Raw genomic sequence first — 19,910 nt, forward strand, 5'->3', positions numbered from 1 at the left:
TTTAGATTTACCACTCTTTTTTTTTTTATGGCAACCAAAATCATAGAATCATTAAGGTTTAGAATCATTCCAGTTGGAAAAAGTTCTTAAATTCATCAAGTCCAACCATTAAACTCCTGGCACTGGCAAATCCACCACAAAACCATGTTCCCAAGTTGCACGTCTATACAGCTTTTAAGTACCTCCAAGGATAACGACTCCACCACTTGCCTGAGAAGCCTGTTCCAGTCAGTAACTGAACTGACTGTCTCTCAGCTGAAGAGAAGAATGCTGGTGATAATGGTTAATATATCACCAGTTCCACCCTGCTGAAAGGCAAAGAGGACCCTATGAATAAATGCTGTTTTTACCTGGGTACATTATTAAATTATGTTTTGGAAATTTTATTTTTGTTTATTTTTGAGATTGTGACTGTTAGTGCAAGCCAAATCAAACTAAGATGAATTCAAAAAGTTGCAAGCAATTAATTCTGAGGAGTCATTCAAGGATATTCCAGAGGTTCATGCCTTTCCTCTTCTAGCTCCTTATCAGAGTAATGAAAACTCTTGGGAACTTCTTTGATCTTTTTTTGTAGAAGTTTTGTACCTATTGGGTCAGAAAGCCACAATGCTCAAATTTTTGCCAGTAGCAGAGAAGATGTGTTTAGTCAGAAATGAAGATAAAATGAAAACTCCCTTAATTTAATATTCATGCCTCTAAATAGAAACTACTTCACAGCAGGAAAATAAACATTTAACTAGTCATTCTTCTCTTGATACCTATCAAAACCACCAGTGGCTTTGATGTTTCCTGTGTATTGTTGCAAACTTCTCCCCTGGGTAATGGCTTTACACATTTCCCTGCTACCTGCTAATATCAAACACAGCCAAAACAGTTTTTTGGCTCTAAGCTATGTGGTACACCTAATAGTACTTAAATAGAAGATTTCATCCATGCATGGATTTTGTGCATACTATTATTGCAACAGGAGTGTATTACCCCTTCAGTAATCCCAGTACAGGAGAGTGATAGACTGCTCTGAGAGATGCTGTTACAAATGCCTGATGATATTCTCCCTAAGCAGCCATGGCTGCCTATTTTATCTCTTTGCTCTTAAGTCAGCACTGTAGATGGTTAGTAGAAATTGTCACTGTTCCAATTCCCTAGGTAGAATTTAAACACATAATTTATGCTAAATATTATACTTGGATAAACTTGTAAAACTTGTGCCATATTCAAAGTTGAATCAAATAATTTGGCACATCTTGACTTTGATCACTTTTACAGTGAGGATGCTATAAAGGGTACATGTGTGTGACATCAATACATTGTGCACCTCTCAACATGGTTTCTGGTGAAATAACGATTTTATTCTGATGGTGTTTTGATTTCTTCTTACTGTCTGAAGAATTAGATCTTAAAGATTTCTTTTTAGTGAAGTTATTCTGAATAATTTTATATCCTCAATTTGAAGTCATAACCCAGGGCATTGTCCCTCTAATTTGGGATTTAATTTGGGAATTTGGGCAGGAGACATTCTATGGTAAAGGGAAATTTAAATAGATTATTCCTTACTGAGTTCTACTCAATGGTAACTGCTTTTCAGTTGACTAGAGGGTATTTTCTATAAAGATAAGCATAAATACTTTTGTGAAATTATTTTTAATGTGACAGATAGATATGAAACACAGTAATATCTCAGTAAGAAGTGTCCCACTTATTCTCCATCTCAAGGAGCTTCTCTTCTGATAAATGGAGCAGCATGGTCAAGTGACCCAGCCGAGAGGGCTGAGGCTGGCACCAGAGGCTGAGAGGATCAAGAGTCGCTGAACTTTGGTAACCCTGAGATGAGGACTGCACCAGGAGATTCCTAAACCCTGCCTCCTCTGCTTTTATAAAAGGAGAACCTTCTGCACTTTTTCAGATAGCCTTTAGACACTTTTAAAGACCATGGTGACCTTTTCCACAGCAAAATCACTAATTATGTGCATTTTCAATTGCATTAAAGGAAATGCAAATCTTTGCTGCTCACAAAGGTCACAGTTGCCTCTTGATGAGGAAAATGTGGAAGATTACCCTCATTCATTCACACTCAGTAAAACTAACAAGCAGAACAATATGTTAACACAGACTCATTTCATCTGGATTGCCCAAACTGTGGTGCAATGTAATGTGTATGTTAATGAACAGTCACTTACAGCTAATGAAATTCAAGCAATGGGCCATTTTTCTAGTTTATGTACAGACACCATCCTTGGGTCCCATTACTGACTGGTGGCACGATGCACTGGCACTATAAATGCTGGGCATGCCAGTTAAGCTGGTGCTACCATAATATAAATTTAACAAATCGATACAAAAATGTTGTACCACTGTGCCTTTAGTAAAATACAGAATAAGCCACTCTTTGAAGGAAATAGAGTGGTGAAATGATACCAAAGCATGACTATTAATTTCTCAGTGCTGAGAGCTGGGCTTGAGGTTTAAATCAAATTGTAATGGACAATCTTTTTCCCTCCATGACTTAAATTACAATAATTTAGATCATTTATATATGCTGAATACCTTCTTCTATGACCTTTGAAGAACTTTAGAAAGATAAGTAGAAGTTATTTTTCACTGGGCAGGAGTTGGAGCTGCCCAGCTTTTGTAGAGCTCAGAATTTCTTGACTCAGCAATTCTTTCAAAAAAATAGTGAATACTTTGTAATTATTTGCTCAACAACATGCATTAAGAGAGTTAAGTAATTCCACATAGAATAGTTGTAATCACTAATAATTAGGTAAAATATGCATAAGAAAAGAGTCTTCGATAATTCTAGACTGCCATAGATTATATTGGCATCCTGCTTGCCTTTCCCATCTTTACAAAAATAACTCTGTAAATCTGATAAGGTAACTCTAATACATATCTAAAGATCACAAGGACCTTTTCCATAGGGAAGCCTCTAAATATAGAAATTGTGGGATAGGAATATAAAGGAAAAAAAGAGTAAAGCCCAGTGCAATGCAAAAAACTTGCCGCAGTTCTGATGAAAAATATCTTATTAACTTTCAGATGCAAGAAAGCTTTTCTAGGTAATTTTTTTCTGAAGGAGTTAGAAAGCAGTAGTCTCAGAGAGCAGCAAGTATTACACAGCTAATGTTTATGTGATAAAATAATCTATCTGTGAGAGCCCACTTGAACAGTTTGCAAAATGAAAAAATACTGATGTACATTTATGTTGTAATTCAGCATTCCTGTATCAGATTTACCATGAGTGTCAACAGGAAGCAATATGAAGATATCTGCAACATTTATGTGGTGGATGCCCAGAATTTTAAAACACAGTTCAAAAACTTACAAGAAATGGTCAGTTCTGGGCTGATTTTTTCACTTATTTCCAAGAGCAATGGCAAAAGCTGAAAAAAAAAAAAAAAGAAAATATACCCTAGATTTCTACTAAAGGGTTTTAATTATCTGTCCATGCTGCACAGATGATGTTCTTCTGACATGCCAGAGAATCAAAATTTTTGGACATTAAATGATCTGTCAGGTTCACTGAAGTTTTAAATCAATGCAATGGAGACAGTTTAGAAGAAGAATAAAATAACAGCTTTCCTATTGCACAAAAAGATTAATTAATCATAAAAGGTTGCCATAAACATAACTTATAGACTGGTGTGAGTCCCTCAGGTAGACAGACAATCTCTCATCAGGCTCTATTTTAAAATTGTATAAATGAAAAATTATTTGTTGGAAAGTGACTCACAGCTGATTAATCTAAAGCCAAAAGAAGTAAATGTAGAAGACCAGGAAGCTCCTGGGTACATAAGTAACTTCTGATGATTCATGGGGGGTTTAATGCCACCTCTGAGATTTCTGTGGCAGAAGTTTTCCAACAAGAACTACCTTAATAACATATATGATGAAAAGATTGCACTCATTTGAGAGCAGAAGGCTTTTAAAGTTATTATCTGACAATCTTTCATTTTACATTCAAATTTCTAAACATCTTGTATTTGTGTTCTGATTGAAAACACATATATGAAAAAATTCTAAGAGAAGTCTAAAAATCAGAAAGGCATTTCAGCTATAATTCACCTTGGAAAGAGTATGGAATGCCTTAAAAATACCCATATGCATTGCCAAAAATACTCAAATGGGTTCTCAGATAGTGTGGGAGGCAATGCCATTGAAGTGTCAGGTCTTCTTTAAGGCTTGGAGGTAGGGGACCATCATCTGTCTTCAGATGTGCTGACCAAAGAAATCTCTTGTTGAAGGCACCTCATATTTTATGAAACTGTTTTAGATGGAATTGTGCCCAAAGCTTTTCAAGATCAGCTGAGTGGGGAGCCAACAAATTCATTCAGAACTTAAGAGATGTAAAACTATTTTCCATCTCTGTTTCTGATGTGACCTCAACACAGTAAGCAGAGGCTCTAGGGGTCTATTCTATCCTCTCAGTTACATTTATTAATGAGAAAAAAAGAAAGAGGGTGTTTATTGTAAAGGTGACCCCCCTCACAATGCATTACTTACATATTACTGCAGAACTGCCAAAACACAGAACCACATAATGGACATGGTTGGAAGGAAGCACAGTGGGTTTTTGTAGATCTGAGCTTGCCAAAAATGTCAAATTTGACCGCAGCCATGGAAATATGATTTATTGGGCCAGGGAGACAACAGGCATAAAATTGACTTCTGAAATTATCTACACAAAAAAAGCATCCTAAACATGTGCTCTGTTCAGAGATTATTCCCACAATCTGAGAGAGGCCAGTGGGATTGAGAAACATCTCTTCACAAGAGTGGATCTGAATTGAAACTTTAAATTCAGTTCTGCAGCTGTCAATCTTATTCTGGCTTTTCCACACTTCATAAGTAATGTGGCACTGCCGTCAGCTTGAGTCAATGATGCAAAGAAAAGGGTCGTTTTGAGTAGAAACTGTGTTGTGCCACTGTGTACTTGGGCCTCCTTTTGAGTGGGAGCTGTGTCTACACCTGGAAATTCAGAGGTCTTTTTATCCATCCATAAAGGTTGGATAAAATTATTTTATCTATTTTGTTTATATGTATAAACATGGAAACATCCAACCTGCTCCCTTTCTGAATGAAGTCTGAACCTTCCCATGTTTATTTCTAACTTAGTAAGCAAAGTCGGACCTTTCTGGTTTGGTTTTTCTTCATGTGATTCTTAGGACTATCGGGAAGATTCCACTTTGGAGCAGTTTGTGACTGGCTTTCTTTTGAAGAGACACTGAGCCAGCTGCAATCCCTCCAGAGCTGTGGGAGTGTGCCATGGAAATCACAGAGGAGCAGAGCCGGCAGGAGAGGTGAGCAAACCCCTCTGCATCTGTGCAGAGAAGGGGCTGAGGAGCCAGGTCACCATGAACCTCCACCACCTCTTCACATTTCACCTGGAAACCTCATCGAGGGAGTAACAGGAGAAATAAGGATACTCTTTTTATTCCCTATAGGAACCCACTAATTGTAGTGTTGCAGAAATTGAATTCATATCATCTGATACAATTTAACACGTGGCCAGAGTGTTTTGAGCCCCGTATAAATGCATCAAACCTCTGAGGGTCCTGCCCATACAGATGGGCTTAAAATAATTAGTGAGACTGCTCTTCAGGTGTGTTTTGTGAAAGTAAAAGGTATAATAAATGAAAAATAACAAAACGTTACATTAACAAAAAAGAAAGCCGAGCACAGGCCTCCGAGGCCCCTGACACTCTGCTGAGATGCCCTAAAAATCCCTTGAGTTCCTTTGTGCTCTTATCTACCTAACACTGAGGATGGTTCCGCTGGCAAACTGCCAATAGAAAGAGGTACAAACTTTGACAAACAGCGACAACGTCCAACATGTGCTTCTTTTTTGGCACTGAGCCAATAATTGTCAGGACAGCAAAGAGGTTTCTGAGTCCTTTACATTATAAGAAATGCAAGGAGTGAGTCGTAAACATTTCCCTGTATGGAAACACCTGCTGCGGGTGTGGGGTGCATGCCAACACTGGTCCTGTGCTCGGCCGTCTGTCAGACAATCATTTTGGTACATGCCAGGTTGTGCTGACTTCTTTTTAAACCCCTCGACAGTTTAATATCAAAGGTAGAAGCCAAATCACAGCAATATAAAGAGCTCTGAAATCACTAAGATGACTGACTGTTTTGGGGGTTTTTTTTCAGCTTTATGAATTTTTTTCATGCACAATGATCTCCACGTTATAAGAAGAAATAGCCAGGCTACAGCTTGTCACAGCTTCTTCCTAAAATATATGGCCATATTTTTTGTTAATATCTAGCTCTAAACTCTCAGTCACCTCGGGAACCTTTAGCCATCCAAAGGTTTAGCTGAATTTAGTACAATGATCTCCGTGATGAGGGTTCGTAGAATCAAGGATCAAAATATTTTTGAAAAGTTACTTGGCTATATGGAATTTTTTCCTCAGTATGCTATTGTTAAGGACAATAATAGGGAAAGCAAAATACAAACTTGTATTTTGTGGAGACAAAAAAGATCTTAAGACCTTTCTGTTGGAGATGTCATTTTCTTTTTCTGTGAGAAATGTTTTCTTCTTGATTGTTTTGCTGTTGGGTTTGAGATCCCTGAAGCACAGGAGTCATACTCTGTGGTTTTGTGCCAGCATCTTGACTATAGGAATCCAGCAGGTTTTGAAAGTCAGAAGGTGCACTGAGCATGCACAGTGTCTGTGAATCTCTATTCACGCCAGTAACTCTGCAGTGATGCTACAAAATTCCTGTGAAGGAAGAAACTGTGAATGATTACTTAGATCAGGTCAGAACCACATCATGGACAGATACTGGCCTTGAGATTTGTCTTCCTCAAAGATGTAGGTTTACGCCAGTTTACCCCCTCCCCGCCCTTCTTTTTTTAACTTCTCTAATGACCTAATCAAAATTAATGAGTTATAGCAAAAATCCAGAAAATAATTCAGTGCTCTCAATAGGTTATTTCTTTTTATTTAATTCAAAAGGGGACATAGAAGCACATTTTTTGAGAACAGAGAGATAAGGGCTATGCCACATATTTTTCCTTAAAAAGTCTCCTGTGTTTCTGTGCAGGAAAAATCCAACAAAACAAGAAGTGCTCTCAGTTCAGTGGCCAGGAAAACACTTAGCTCAAAGGCTTCAGAGGAACATCAGCCTGTCATCAAATAACCCTTATTCTAGCAGAGGTATGGTATTGCACATTTTAAAGATATTTAAAACACACGCATGCACACATACACAGAAAAATATATACATATCTGCCTCTCAAGAATTTAATTTAGGCTAACTCAGATACTTTACTGACAGAACACAATCTATAGAAGGTATTAACTGGAAACTTAGGAAACTGAGGAAAATTAGTACACATCCATAGATCTGAAATTATAAAAGCTAAAAACTTAATTGTAGGTTAAATTGTGGGTTTTGGATTGATTCAACATTTTTTAGATAATCTTTATTGCCTGCAGATTATGAATGAAAAAAGGTGAAGGCTGTAACAACCAAGTGCTGTGCTGTGACTCACATCTCAGCTGAGGGAAATAAATAATAAACAGAAAGGGGAAACACCAACCTGAAAGAAAATAATATTTCATTTAAAATAATACAAAGAATAATCTGCAGCAGCATTTCTACTTTGGAAAATGATAGAGTACTCTGGTAAATGGGATTCTTTGGAAGCAGTGCCATTAAGCATGAGGCTGCAGTGACAATATCTCTGTGCTCAGTAGCATGTCCCAGAATCAAGGCATGAAGAAAATCATTCATAGAGTCAAACCATGCTTTACCAGCTGAAATAATGATTCCCTTCAGTTTCTCCTAAATGAATATTGAACTAGTTGCAGCACAACCTTTCAGAAGACAAATAAATTGCAGGGTAACATTTTTTTTAATAAAAAACAGGAATACACTATATATCATCAACTTAGTAACATTTTATAAAGGTTTATCATTTATCTTTTCCAAAGGTTGGACTGAGGAAGACAGCCAATGGGTGATCCAGATAAACAGACTCCAGAAGCTAATTGATAGACTAGAAAAGAAGGTGTGTGGGCTTTTTCACCTATTTCTTCTTTCATTTTCATAAAACAATCCTCAAAACGCAAATGTTTTCAATGCTCCAGCTGCAACATTACCTAAGAGAGCTAACAATCATTAAATTCCTCCATTTTTCTTCCACCTTCCTCTTTCCTTTTCATGACATTGTTTTTCCATGCTTACCTTTCCCCCTCTCATCACCATAGATTCCACTTTCAATAAAGATGTGAAAAACTGCATTATTCTGTGACTGGAAGATGTTAATGTATTTAGTTTTACTTGTTTGGGGGAACATGCTACAACCTTTTCCTTTTAGGATCTGATATTTTCCTCTTCCTCTTCAAAATTTTCCATGAAAGCTTGACAGAAAGTTTTGTCAAGAAAGTTTTTCCTATCAGAGAATACTCATTTACAGGGATTAAACCGCTTTTCTTGTTAGTACATTTCAAACAAAATCTGATGCAAATCCCTCTTGGGAGCCAGCTGCAGCAGCCACCAGAGCCCCAAAACCACCTCTGGTTCCCATACCAAAGCAGAGCCCTCCAAGAGTCTGACAAATGACCCATCTGATCCAACAATGCCTGTAAAATCCTGGGCCACATCAGCCAGTACAGAAACTGTTTATTCTTCTTGATTATTATTCAGACTTGATTGCTACCCTGGTGTTCAAAAGCAGTCTTATAATCTGTGTGTGATGACTTCTGTTTTTTTGGGGGAAGAGCAGCAGAGGAAAAAGTAAGGTTGTAAATTCCTGAGTTGTTTTCTGCATTAAATTTCCCTAATGAAGGACAGACAGACAATTTCAGATAGGCACTAGGGGAGTGGCTGAATTCAGTGGATTTTGAGAGTCAGGGTGTTTTTCCTCCTTGTCCACTGGAGGTGAGGTTTTGGGTTGAAGTGTTCTCAGACTCAGGAGTAGTTCCAGTCCCAGAGCAGCTGATGCTGTTCCTCTCCACAGGTCAGTGCTCACCAGCAGTCAGACTGTGCCTGTACTCCAAAGACATTGGCATGGGTCTCTTCACCAGCACCCACAAACAGGCAGCACTTACATGGACATGAAACAGCCTGATCTTGTTCTTTCTTTCTAGCCTATAGGGATATTCTTCCATGAATTTTGTCATCTAGTATTTGTGGTTAGACCCCTACCCCTCACCCAGGCCCTGGCTCAGACCTTGGGTATGGCACAAGAATGTCTCCTGTTACTCAGCCACTAGTCCAACTTGAGTTCACTAACAAGTTACATGCACAGAAAATAGTTAAGTAAGGGATTAAAAAAAAAGCCCAAATCAGTAAATGGTGGTGACTTGGCACAGGGCTCAGCAAGAGAAGTATATTCAACTTTCTCTGCCGTTCCTCCCTCCCAAATGAAAAACTGCCCCTAATTACTTTTCCCCTTTGGTTCCAGTTTGGTATTTCTGTTATCTCAGATTCATTACTGATTAGCTGCATATGGCCACCCCCAGTACTGCTGGCCTTGCTCCAAAAGGAGCCCAGTATTCCCTTGGGTCATCCTTGCAGTCTGACAGTCTCTCGCATCACTTCTCCTTAACCAGCTGTGAAATTCAGCCATTCCTTGTGGCACTGCCCATGACTTCTGTCAGCTTCTCACTCTGCTCCTTGCCATGCTCCACAGCTCCTCCTGGACTGTTCAGTCCAGTAAGCTCAGCCAAGGAATACCCGCAAGCCTCTATCCAACTGCTTCGCCCCAGAGGTCATTTCTACATGGGAAAGGCAATTACACAGCAGTTGCCACATTAATGACATTTTTGTAGCAACTTGATCTTTTTTTGAATAGATACAAATTGGATTTTGAAATGTCAAAGTCCACCATGAAAGGTAAGTCTGGCTTTACTCCCTGCTCTGCTTTGGAAACAGCAGCTCACTGCCCTACCACAGTTGCCACCTGACATGGACTGATGCCAGAAGAAAACATTTAAAAGAATGTTACTTAAAAAAAGGAAATAAACCTAGCATCCAGCAATAATGCAATGCAAATGTTACAGAAAGCAGCCAAACATTTTGTGGTAAATAAACTTACAACAAAGATGTTTTAAAATTATCAAATTTCCTACAGACAAATGGCAGAGAATCTCAGTCCAAAAAGGAGCTTGGTGCCAAAGGGAAACAGTGGCAGGGCATAGACGTCGCATAATTACCTCTTTGTCAACATAAAACTTGATTAATAAAGCATAGCAATTACATAAGTCTAATTTTTCCAGTAGACAACTTATCTATATCTACATTTGCCTAATTTTGCATTTGCTTGACTTTGTATCTCACATTAAATATCAGCTGCCTTTCAGCAGCTACTAAAAGCCCCCTTTCTTTGGACTTTGCCCGGAAACAGATTAGAAAGGATTGCACAATTGTGCTAAAAGGTCATTTCAGAAGCCACCACATCTCAGCAGAGCTGAGGTAGGATTGCAAAGGCATTTTAAAGCCCTGGCTCTGAGGCTGAAGCCTTTTTTATTTCCTTTTTTGTTTGTGTGGTACTGGGCTGGCAGGACCTCTGTTCTGCACAATGAGCTACTTCCATCAGGCTCAGGGCACCCAGTGCAGGAGCCCTCTTCCCACAGGGATGGGAAGTGTGCCAGTGCTCACACAGGCAGCTGTGCACTCCTACCCCATCTGTGCAGCCACGCTCTGCCTGATGACATAACATCACTGAAGAACTACCAGAGACTATTTTTAACTCCTAGATGGGGCTGGCACATTATGAGTCAGTGTTCCTCCTGGAAAGCTACCTGCTGAAGGGTTGATTTAGTGCCAAGTCTTCTGCTGTGTTCTGTCAAAGGGGAATTTGACCGTGAATAAGTCCTGAAATTTGTCTATTTTCACTTAAGTTCTACATTTATATATAATGACAAAGAAAACAATTATTATCTTGCTACATTTAGACAAGCTTTGTAGTACTTCCTTGAGTCATTCCTTTCGGCACTGTTTCCATATGTTTCCCGAGAAAAAAATGGCAGTGAAAGTGAACTTTCCCTTCAGAAATACACATTTTTCCCTCATTTTTTTATTTGAAGTGTCTGCACTGACAATAAAGCTGACTGTCTTTCTTTTTACACACATTTCATGACTTTAACTACACAGCAGTTTCTGAATGCTTCAGAATACTGCCTTGCTCTGCCACCTGCTGCTGGTGGAGATCCTCTGTTCATTTGAATTCTACCTGCACATCTCTTGTTGGCTTTTCAGTGAGTACAGCACCTGTGCTGGCAGAACAGCTGCTCTCACCCACACTGAGAGTGGAAAGAAATTTTTCTCTTTGTTGCATAAGAACTGTGTTCAGTGAGAAGCAGAGTGTGTTTTTGCTCCAGCTGCTTATTGCAAATTGATCTGCCTTTTTTTTTTTTTTTTTTTTTTTTTTTTTTTTTTTTTAATCAGGCATATGGACATTTTTCAGAATATCATAATGGCTCTGGGTTAGGTGGCACTGCATGTACCTGGCAAGTAAAGAATAATTTTGTGTGTGCTACTGGTTAGTGTTTGTGTGAATCACTGATTCCTGAAGCACCCATCCAGTTTGTGTACCAGGTATACTCACAGACATCTCTTTGCTGCTGCCCAGCCCAACCTCACAGCAAGGGCAGCAGTTCAGGAACCTGACTTGGACCATCATGCACATCTCTTTTACTGCTAGACAACAGCCCCTTGCAACCAACCACAGATCCCCTGTGGGGAAGCTTCTTCTGTGTAAAGTTTTATGATTGCACAATAGTAGCAGATAGTTAATTTTGAATTACAATTCTTGCTCATCTCCACAGTCCATGTGACAAGTGAAGAGGATGTCTGTCTCAGTTAAGTCCAACATACATTTGAGACCAAGCAGATTTATTAAAATGAAAAATCACCTGCCAAGCACTATAAATAAAACCTTACAAAACAGCGTGGGATGGACTTAACCACTGAGGCATGCAAGATCCTGTAAACACTTGTGTTTGCCTTAGAACTAATAAAGAAGGGATTTAACTTCTTGAGGTAGAACAGAATGTGTTGGAATAGTTTGTTAAAAATGTAAGAGTGGAATACAGCTGTTGTATTGACTCTTCTTACAATTTCTCTTTTCTTTTGAATTGCCTCAAACTACCTAAAACTTGAGCCACTTGAAGTGGAAGTTTTGGAAGAAAATTCAAGGTCTGTAAGTACTTTCCAAGATAATGATTCTGACATCTTCTTTTAAACACCAGGCATTGAGACCACACCAGGTCTCCTTTGGTAAAAAATAATCAAAAAAAATCTTTATCCTCATTTTTTCCAGTGATAAGAATTCATTTTAGTTAGCAGAATACACCGTGCAAAAAGTAACAGAACAAAACTTGGAATATAGGGGGTAAATTTTTATATTAATTTTTGCTATGTTTTCAAAAGATAGAACGAGCCAAAACCTTTACACACATAACAAGAAAAATGTGTCATTAATAAGATTTATCAAATTTGGCAGCAATGTTTATGGAGTGGTAGCTTCTCTGCTCCAAATGCTGCATGCAGTTTTTAACCGTTGTTGTACAGCCTCTCTTCCTCCCAAAACTGCCACAGGAAATCTTATGAGGAAAACCAAAAGAGTATCTTGTGCTTATCACAACCTACAAATCCAAAATTGGGACCAGAAAGAAACTTACTGTAAAACAAGTTTATGTCCCAAGATATATGTCCCATGATATACTAGCATGTCTAAATTCATGAACCTAACATTCATTCATTTGAACCTAACAAAATGCAAATCAAATACACATGAAAAAATAATTTAATCAGAGGAATTGCATTAGATTTTTTTTAGATGAGATTATGCAGTATTGCTACACAGACTGTTTATAACAGTATTCATAATGATATAACAGTATTCATAATCAAGGCAGAAACAAGTCAAAAAACTGTACAAGAAATTAAGTTGTACTCATTAAGAAGCCCATAGTGTTGCTTAAATATTCCATTAGTAAAGTTGACAAGCTTCAATAGATTATTCAATAAATAAAATACTTGAAAGAGCTAAATGATATTAATTGAGAATAAATAGGTCTTCTGCACTGCTGACTGTTTCCATAGTCCTGTTTATAAAGACTGTTTGTTTTCCTGCAGATTTATGCAAGGAAAACCCCTTCTCTATTGGTCACTTAACCCAGGTTATCTTAGGCATCTCACTCAGGTGAGGGTCAGGGCTCTAAAAGGTAAAAAACTATGAAAGCACTGTAACAAAAGTAACAATGCATCCAGTGCAGATTGTGCAGATGTGCTCTTATCCCAAACCTCACACCTGCTGGCATATAGATTCATCCAAGGAAATACATTGACACTATTACTGAACATCTCAAAGATCAACCTTTGCTTTGCCCTCTTCTGAAAACACACTCTGCACCAGAGTTAGCACAACTGTCTGAAGTGGGCACTCATGCCTAGACATAAAAGCCTTGATGCTTGAGCATTTCTACTTTTCTCCCCTCCAGATCACTAAAACAGAGACTGCAAACTTCAAGGGAACTTTTGTGAGTTTTCTTTTATGACTATGGTTTGTATTGTTTCATGTATTATTTCAAGACTTTTCTGAGTTTAAAGTACAAGGAATTCAGAGGAAGATGTGGCAGCAATATTGAAATGGTTTTGTATCAGCACATAATGATCATTCAGCATCAAATGTCTGTGATAGAAGAAAAAGTGGAGGAATTCTGTCTTGCCCTGAAGCAGTACCTGGAATCTGCTTCTGCTAAAGTGGCTGCTTGCAGTAAGTACAGTGTTATTGTCCTTGAGCTGAAGGAAGAAATGTAGCCTTTTTTCTTTAATAACTCAGATTATTTATGAAGAGACAACCTATGACACCTTTCTTGTTGGGTTATGTGTGTGGGTAAGACAGAGATTTTCAAAGACACCTACAACTAAAATGAGATGTCAGACTGTGAAGATTTTAGGTACTATCACAAAATGAAAGTACATCCCAAAGATGCTAAACAATCTTTTCAGGCTTGTTAGCCCTGCAGGTCATCAATTCATGACTTCTGCAAGCTCCTAGGCTGACATTCTTTATTGGAAAACTCATTTGCCTTCCTTCATTTGTGCTCACCTAGCACAGGAGCAGCTTATCAATTTGTTTGCCAGTCCTCTGCTTGGTAGCTTTCAGAATCTTCCTTTTAGGCTGTCATTGTAAAATTTTAATAATTTCATCATATTTCATAATAAAGAAATGGAAAAAATTAAAAGCAAAATTTTCAATGAAACTGTGTTTCTGCTTTGCTCCTTTTAGAATTAATAAAACATTAGAGCTGGGTTAATAATAAATTTTTTAGTGCTTACCACTGTACTTAATTTCTGAATTTAACATAGTGAAGAGATCTACCATCACACAGATACGTACCACAGACCATTATGAAAAAGATATTTTTGTAATGTGCACACAATACAGAATCTTCCTATGTATTCAAGGGCTTGAAAGACTGCCTATCACATCCCTCATTTATGAATCTTGTTGCTATGAGATTATCACATTTAGGATTGTGTCAGTAGTGTTCACATAGACCAGAAAAATTAAGCTGGAAGAAGAGTGATCTTTCTGCAGTGGTTCACTTTTTAAGGCATACTGATGAGGCAAATAAAATTCTCTTGTTGGCCAAGAGATGGAAAAAACCCTCAATGAGAAGTCCTCCTGGCCTGCTCTCAGAAATGAACATCCAGCAAAACCCTGTAGTGACTGCAGGCTTGCCAGGGAAGAGAGATTACATGACTTCAGAATGCAAGTTAAAAAATGGTGGCAGAAAGCTCCTTTCTTTCCCAAGTTTACAGGCATTTGGTGAGTCTCTAATGCCACCTAAAGGATGGATTTTGCTGTAGCTATAATTGACAGTGACTTGTTTTTCCAACAGCTTTTGATATTTATGCCATTTTACCATACACTTTCACATTCAGCAGGAGAAAACCAATAAATCATAAAACATTGCTGACTACATTATGAAGCATAATCTGAGACCAGTCTTCAAGCACATCATTAGTGAGATTAGCAATCTCACACTTGGACACAAGGAACGATCTGTGTATATACTTTCTGTGCTCTTTATCTAAACACTAATTTTAGTACCCAAGGGTGTAATTACCCTACTCATTATAGAGCTTTTATGCTCAGGATAATAAGCAGGATGATTTTGTGTAGAAGATCAACAGATATTCTGTGGGCCATTTTTCACTCTTGAGAAACTGGTATTTGAAAAACTTAAGAACAAGTAACTAGTAGGCAAAATATTATTTTAAAAGCATATCTGCAGCAGATATCAGCCTATCTGGCTTTATACTCCATTATTCATATACTTGATTTACTCCCTTTGCTTTCAAAGCACCTAAATTCTATGGCACTTCATTCACAACGCATCTCTCATACAAAAGGAAAACTTCTACTTATTAGATTATCTTCCCTGAACAGCTGTTTGATTGATTTTCTGTTTAGCATTTGTTTAGATAAATTACACTATTGGAGCAATATGAAAAATGAGTTTCATAAAAATATTAATTTATAAATATATAAGGGGTTTTATTTTTGAAAGCTCATATAATTTGTAGTATAGGATCACTATGATCATTCATTTGTTAAGTTTATTAATTGGGTTGGTTTTGGGTTGGCTTTCTTTTTTTGTTTCATGGGTTTTGTTTTTTTTTTTAATCGCTGCACTTTTTCCTACTCATAAGCAGTTAGGAATAAAATGTATATGTCCAAAAGCTTTGTTTCATTTGATTAAATTAGTTCTACTGTGAAATTTTTAGTATTTCCATACAGAAGCTCCCAAGTAATTTCCACTTCATTGTTTATGAGTTCTGGGAAAACAGTAATGCCTGGAATAGGTAAGTATCAGGACTTTGGTGGCTTTCTTTTTTGGTTTTTTTTTTGGTAATACATAAAGTTTTGAAGGTTAGAAATCAATTGTGTAGAAAGACTGGGTACAAATTACTTTAAATGCTACTAACTGATCTTTTGCTAAATATACCATAATTAATACTTCAGAACAATACTTTCATTGCTAAAGACTTGAATATACTGAAACACAAATAAAAATGCCAGAAAGAAAATGGTGATTATTCAAAAAAGAAAAGATCTGAAAGTGAGTACATAAAGATACCGCATTGGATGGATGTTAGTTCATCAGAGACAGAAAACCAGGAAGACAGCAATATCACCAGTTCCACAGTAAAGAACAAACAAAAAGACAATTATTGAAACAGATGTGCCAGCCCACTGCACACTTCAGCATGCAAGTACTTATGGGGAGCTCTCCCAAAACTTCCCAAAATCCACATCACAGGAGCCCACCCGACAGGCATTCAGAGTGTCTCTTTTAGGCTCAAAACAGAAATTATTAAACATTCTACCAGCTGAATTCTAACCTCCAGCAGCCAGATGACTCAGGAATCAAGTAGAGACAAAAGGATTGTCCTTATCTATATTTAGTTAAAACACTCAAATAAACCAACTCTATGATCCTAAATCTGTAGAGATAACCTGTTGTTAGGGAGATGGAGAAGTCTCTTGCAGCTTTGTGGCTTTCCTTTCAAACCCAGTTTTACTGAGTTTCCTACCACAAAGACTCAAGAACACTGGTAACACATGTCAACCCTGGACTGGGTCACAACCAAGAGATGAGCATCAGACTGACAGTGAGCTGCACAGAAGAAAACCTGTGTTTAATATAACATGCAGGCACTTCTGAGCATATCTGGTCTCCTCTCCCACTATCACTGCAAGTTTTGAAGCACAGAATCTCTGCACAGCATTAATTGTGAGATTTCTAATGCTCATTTTTAAAAAATTAAGCCTGTTTAAAAACCTGTTATATTTTTATTTTTTACAATTATTTAGCCACCTTAAAATGAATTACAGCAAGGTGTTCCAAAGAAGTAATGTGAATTTCTTGGTTACTTTTTTTTTTTTTCTATTGGTGTGTTCCATATGCAAGACCATTTCATAATATCATTATTATTTAGATCTTCTTTGGTAAAGTATAGAGGAGAAAAAAACTCCAAATATTTTTATTTTAACCACATAAATATAAAATGCATCAGCAAGGAGAAGACTCACATGGCTTTATTTTAGATAGTGTGAAGTTACAGTAACATACACTATTTAAGAAAATATCTAGAATAAACAATACTATGTATCAATGGTAAAATAGACCTAATTTAAGCTTTTCAAGGAAAAAAAATGCTTTCTGATTAAGACTTCAATTTATTCCTACTTACATTACCTGAAGGGAGCCTTAATTACTAATAATTGAAATTTACTAACACACTTGTACATGCTTCATGCTATGTTAAAAAAAAGCAAGGTGTTAAAGATTCCAAAGTACTATTTTTAATACAAACTAGTGAACATGTAACATCTTTCTCCTAGAAATAAGAGTTAAAAGACACAGCGCAGGTGCAGGATGAAGCAAAGAAAGCATCAATCCCATATTTACAGAGAGGAGAGTAATTTATTTTTTTATTTTAGGGAACACAAATCTATTACAATGAAGCTCTAATTTTCTATGTGTCTGATTACAGACTAAATTTAATATAATGAAACTCCACTTAGTAGAAAAATAAATGTAGTCCTGTACCCAGGGTTTGTCCTTAAAAGAAACCAGCCAAGACCTCTTCAGACTCCATGCATGAGCTTGATGTGCACACAAAATTATATGCCAGGGATTCCTGCAGAATCAGGAGACTGAAGTTAATGAACTTTATCTCTGTAAATCTTATATCTTAGTGGGATATTGCTGGATTTAAGACAAACTTGATTGTAGGGAACAGTGAAGACTTTTCCCAAAATTCTTTGTGTGCAAGAGACTGCACATGATCCAGCAGTGTTCCAGTGTAGTTTACTCACAGGTGAAGTGCAATTAACATAAATAAAATGTAAACATAATTTTTAAGTGCTAAATATGGAAGTGTCTGAAATTGGATTCCAAGTACTAATTAAAGCATTTACTCTGCCTGCTAAGAAGGATTTCAGTCTGCAGCACTCTGTCCTGGCAGACAGTTACCATAGAAACAGCATTTCTCACTGTGCACTCCTTGCTGGGGTTGGGAGGGGGAGGCAACGGGAATTAATGAATTCACAGTTCTTTGTACCATTTTATACATTACCTGTAATTTAGAAATCTGCACAATGCTTTGAACTCTGTTTCATGGAAGAGCCTCCCACAATGATCTATACAAATCATATTTCTGTTTGAAAGACAGAACATGATCTTCAAGTCAAAAATGATGGCTGCAATCCCACCAGTACACTTTACAAGAGTTTTAGACACCATGAAGAGATATCACGGTAAAATCAGAAGGAAAAACCCTAAACCTGTCTGCAATTAGAACACAGATAGCCTCTATTCTAAAAACAAATTTACCCTAGCTGAGAAACTTCCAAACTTCTTTTAAACATCTGGGTAGCTAAGAACTGAATCAACTGCAAATTGTAATCTGAATCTGATTCATTCAAAGTTTACAACTCATAAATCTTTACCAACTACCTAAAATTAGTAAGGATGCATTTATGCGGCCAAGAATGATTCAGGAAGACAAGTGTTCAGTAGTGTTTGATCCAGTACTATCCTAAAGAAAATTATTTAACCATCTGTTAAGAGGAACCACAAGCAATTATAACCATTCATTCAACTTCAGCCAATCTACCAGGATGGCGTGAATCACTCAGTTCACATTCAGTGAATGTCTCATTTTTATAGAAGATCTGGACTTGAGGACTCTAGAGAACCTTTGGGCAAAGAAAACAAGCTAAGGGGAAACCACTGAACACTTGTAACACTATAACCCATGAAATAAATAGTTAAATTGGCATTTTTGAAGGCTGCAATGCATTAATCCAATGATGTTTCAGAGATTAATAGGCTCATAGTCTGAATTCAGGTCGGTCTCTTGAATATTTTCTCATAAATTTTTATTCATGAATAATATTTTTCATTAAAATAGCAATAATGGAAGCATTTATGGATACACACATAAGAAATAAGGTCTGCTAATGAATTTGTGTAGTGTGAAACATACATAGCCTAGAACACACCTCTACTAAGGGCACTTGGCATCTTAGATACAATCTCAGTACCTTTCCTTCCTTCCCATCTCTCTCCATAAATCTTGTGGCTCCTCTCTGTATAAGGTTCCATTTCAAAAGGCCAAAGGCTAGAGATTGTGGAGAAGAAACACTAATTGGTTTCTCCCCAGCACTGCCTATAACCTGGTGGTTACAGAACTTTTTATGAGAATGACATTTTACAAATCCATCAGTTCTCTTACTTTTGAGGACAAAAAGCTATTAATTCCTAGAGTTGTGTAAAAACCCCATCAGATTTGAATAATGTCACCAGGAAAGCAAGTCATTAAAGCTAACACAACCACCCAGGGAACATAGCGCTTGTCTTGAAAACTGACACACGCAGCAGCACAGGACTGAGGATTTATTTGGTTTGCTCTCCGGGATCTGGGAACTTAATTATATGGAGCTGCACCTACGACATGTTAATGCTTCTTTGGATGTTACCAAAAGGAGATATAGTTCTTGTGATAAAGCTACCTTCCAACCACTTACACTCAGCTCTCCCAGTATTCTGAGTAGCCCTTCTCACCTGTATTAGCTGCATATATAAACAAAAGTTTCATTATATGTGTTATAGGTATTTTATTTAGAATTTTTACCAGAGGTGAAAAAAGAAATGCAATTTATGCTAACAAATAAATAAACTCTGCTCTCTTTCAGCATCATGGTGGGTCCTCAATAACAACTAGAAGCTGTGGTTCCAAGTAATGTTAATATAGTATTGTCTTTCATTACACTAACATTCATATTGCAGTGTAGAGGTGAATTTATGATGTGGTAATGTTTGTTATTATGAATGGGATCTTTTCCACTTTATCAATTCTAAAATCTGGAAAAC

The 19,910-nt window shown here is 37.3% G+C and overlaps 1 protein-coding gene across 1 annotated transcript in view; it reads left to right on the forward strand.

The window, feature by feature from the left end:
• NECAB1 (N-terminal EF-hand calcium binding protein 1) overlaps nt 1-17,070 on the forward strand; it is a gene marked incomplete at its 5' end in the record, with an annotated part of 33,245 nt that extends 16,175 nt beyond the window's left edge. Inside the window, 9 exon segments of the mRNA XM_066316005.1 lie at nt 5,163-5,211; nt 5,214-5,249; nt 5,252-5,297; nt 7,048-7,160; nt 7,941-8,018; nt 12,102-12,154; nt 13,621-13,736; nt 15,754-15,831; nt 16,844-17,070. Of these exon segments, the coding sequence (XP_066172102.1) occupies nt 5,163-5,211; nt 5,214-5,249; nt 5,252-5,297; nt 7,048-7,160; nt 7,941-8,018; nt 12,102-12,154; nt 13,621-13,736; nt 15,754-15,831; nt 16,844-16,952 (678 nt within the window).
• Nucleotides 17,071-19,910: the final 2,840 nt, after the last annotated feature.

This window comes from Sylvia atricapilla, chromosome 1 (genome assembly GCF_009819655.1).
Source record: "Sylvia atricapilla isolate bSylAtr1 chromosome 1, bSylAtr1.pri, whole genome shotgun sequence".
NCBI lineage: Eukaryota > Metazoa > Chordata > Aves > Passeriformes > Sylviidae > Sylvia > Sylvia atricapilla.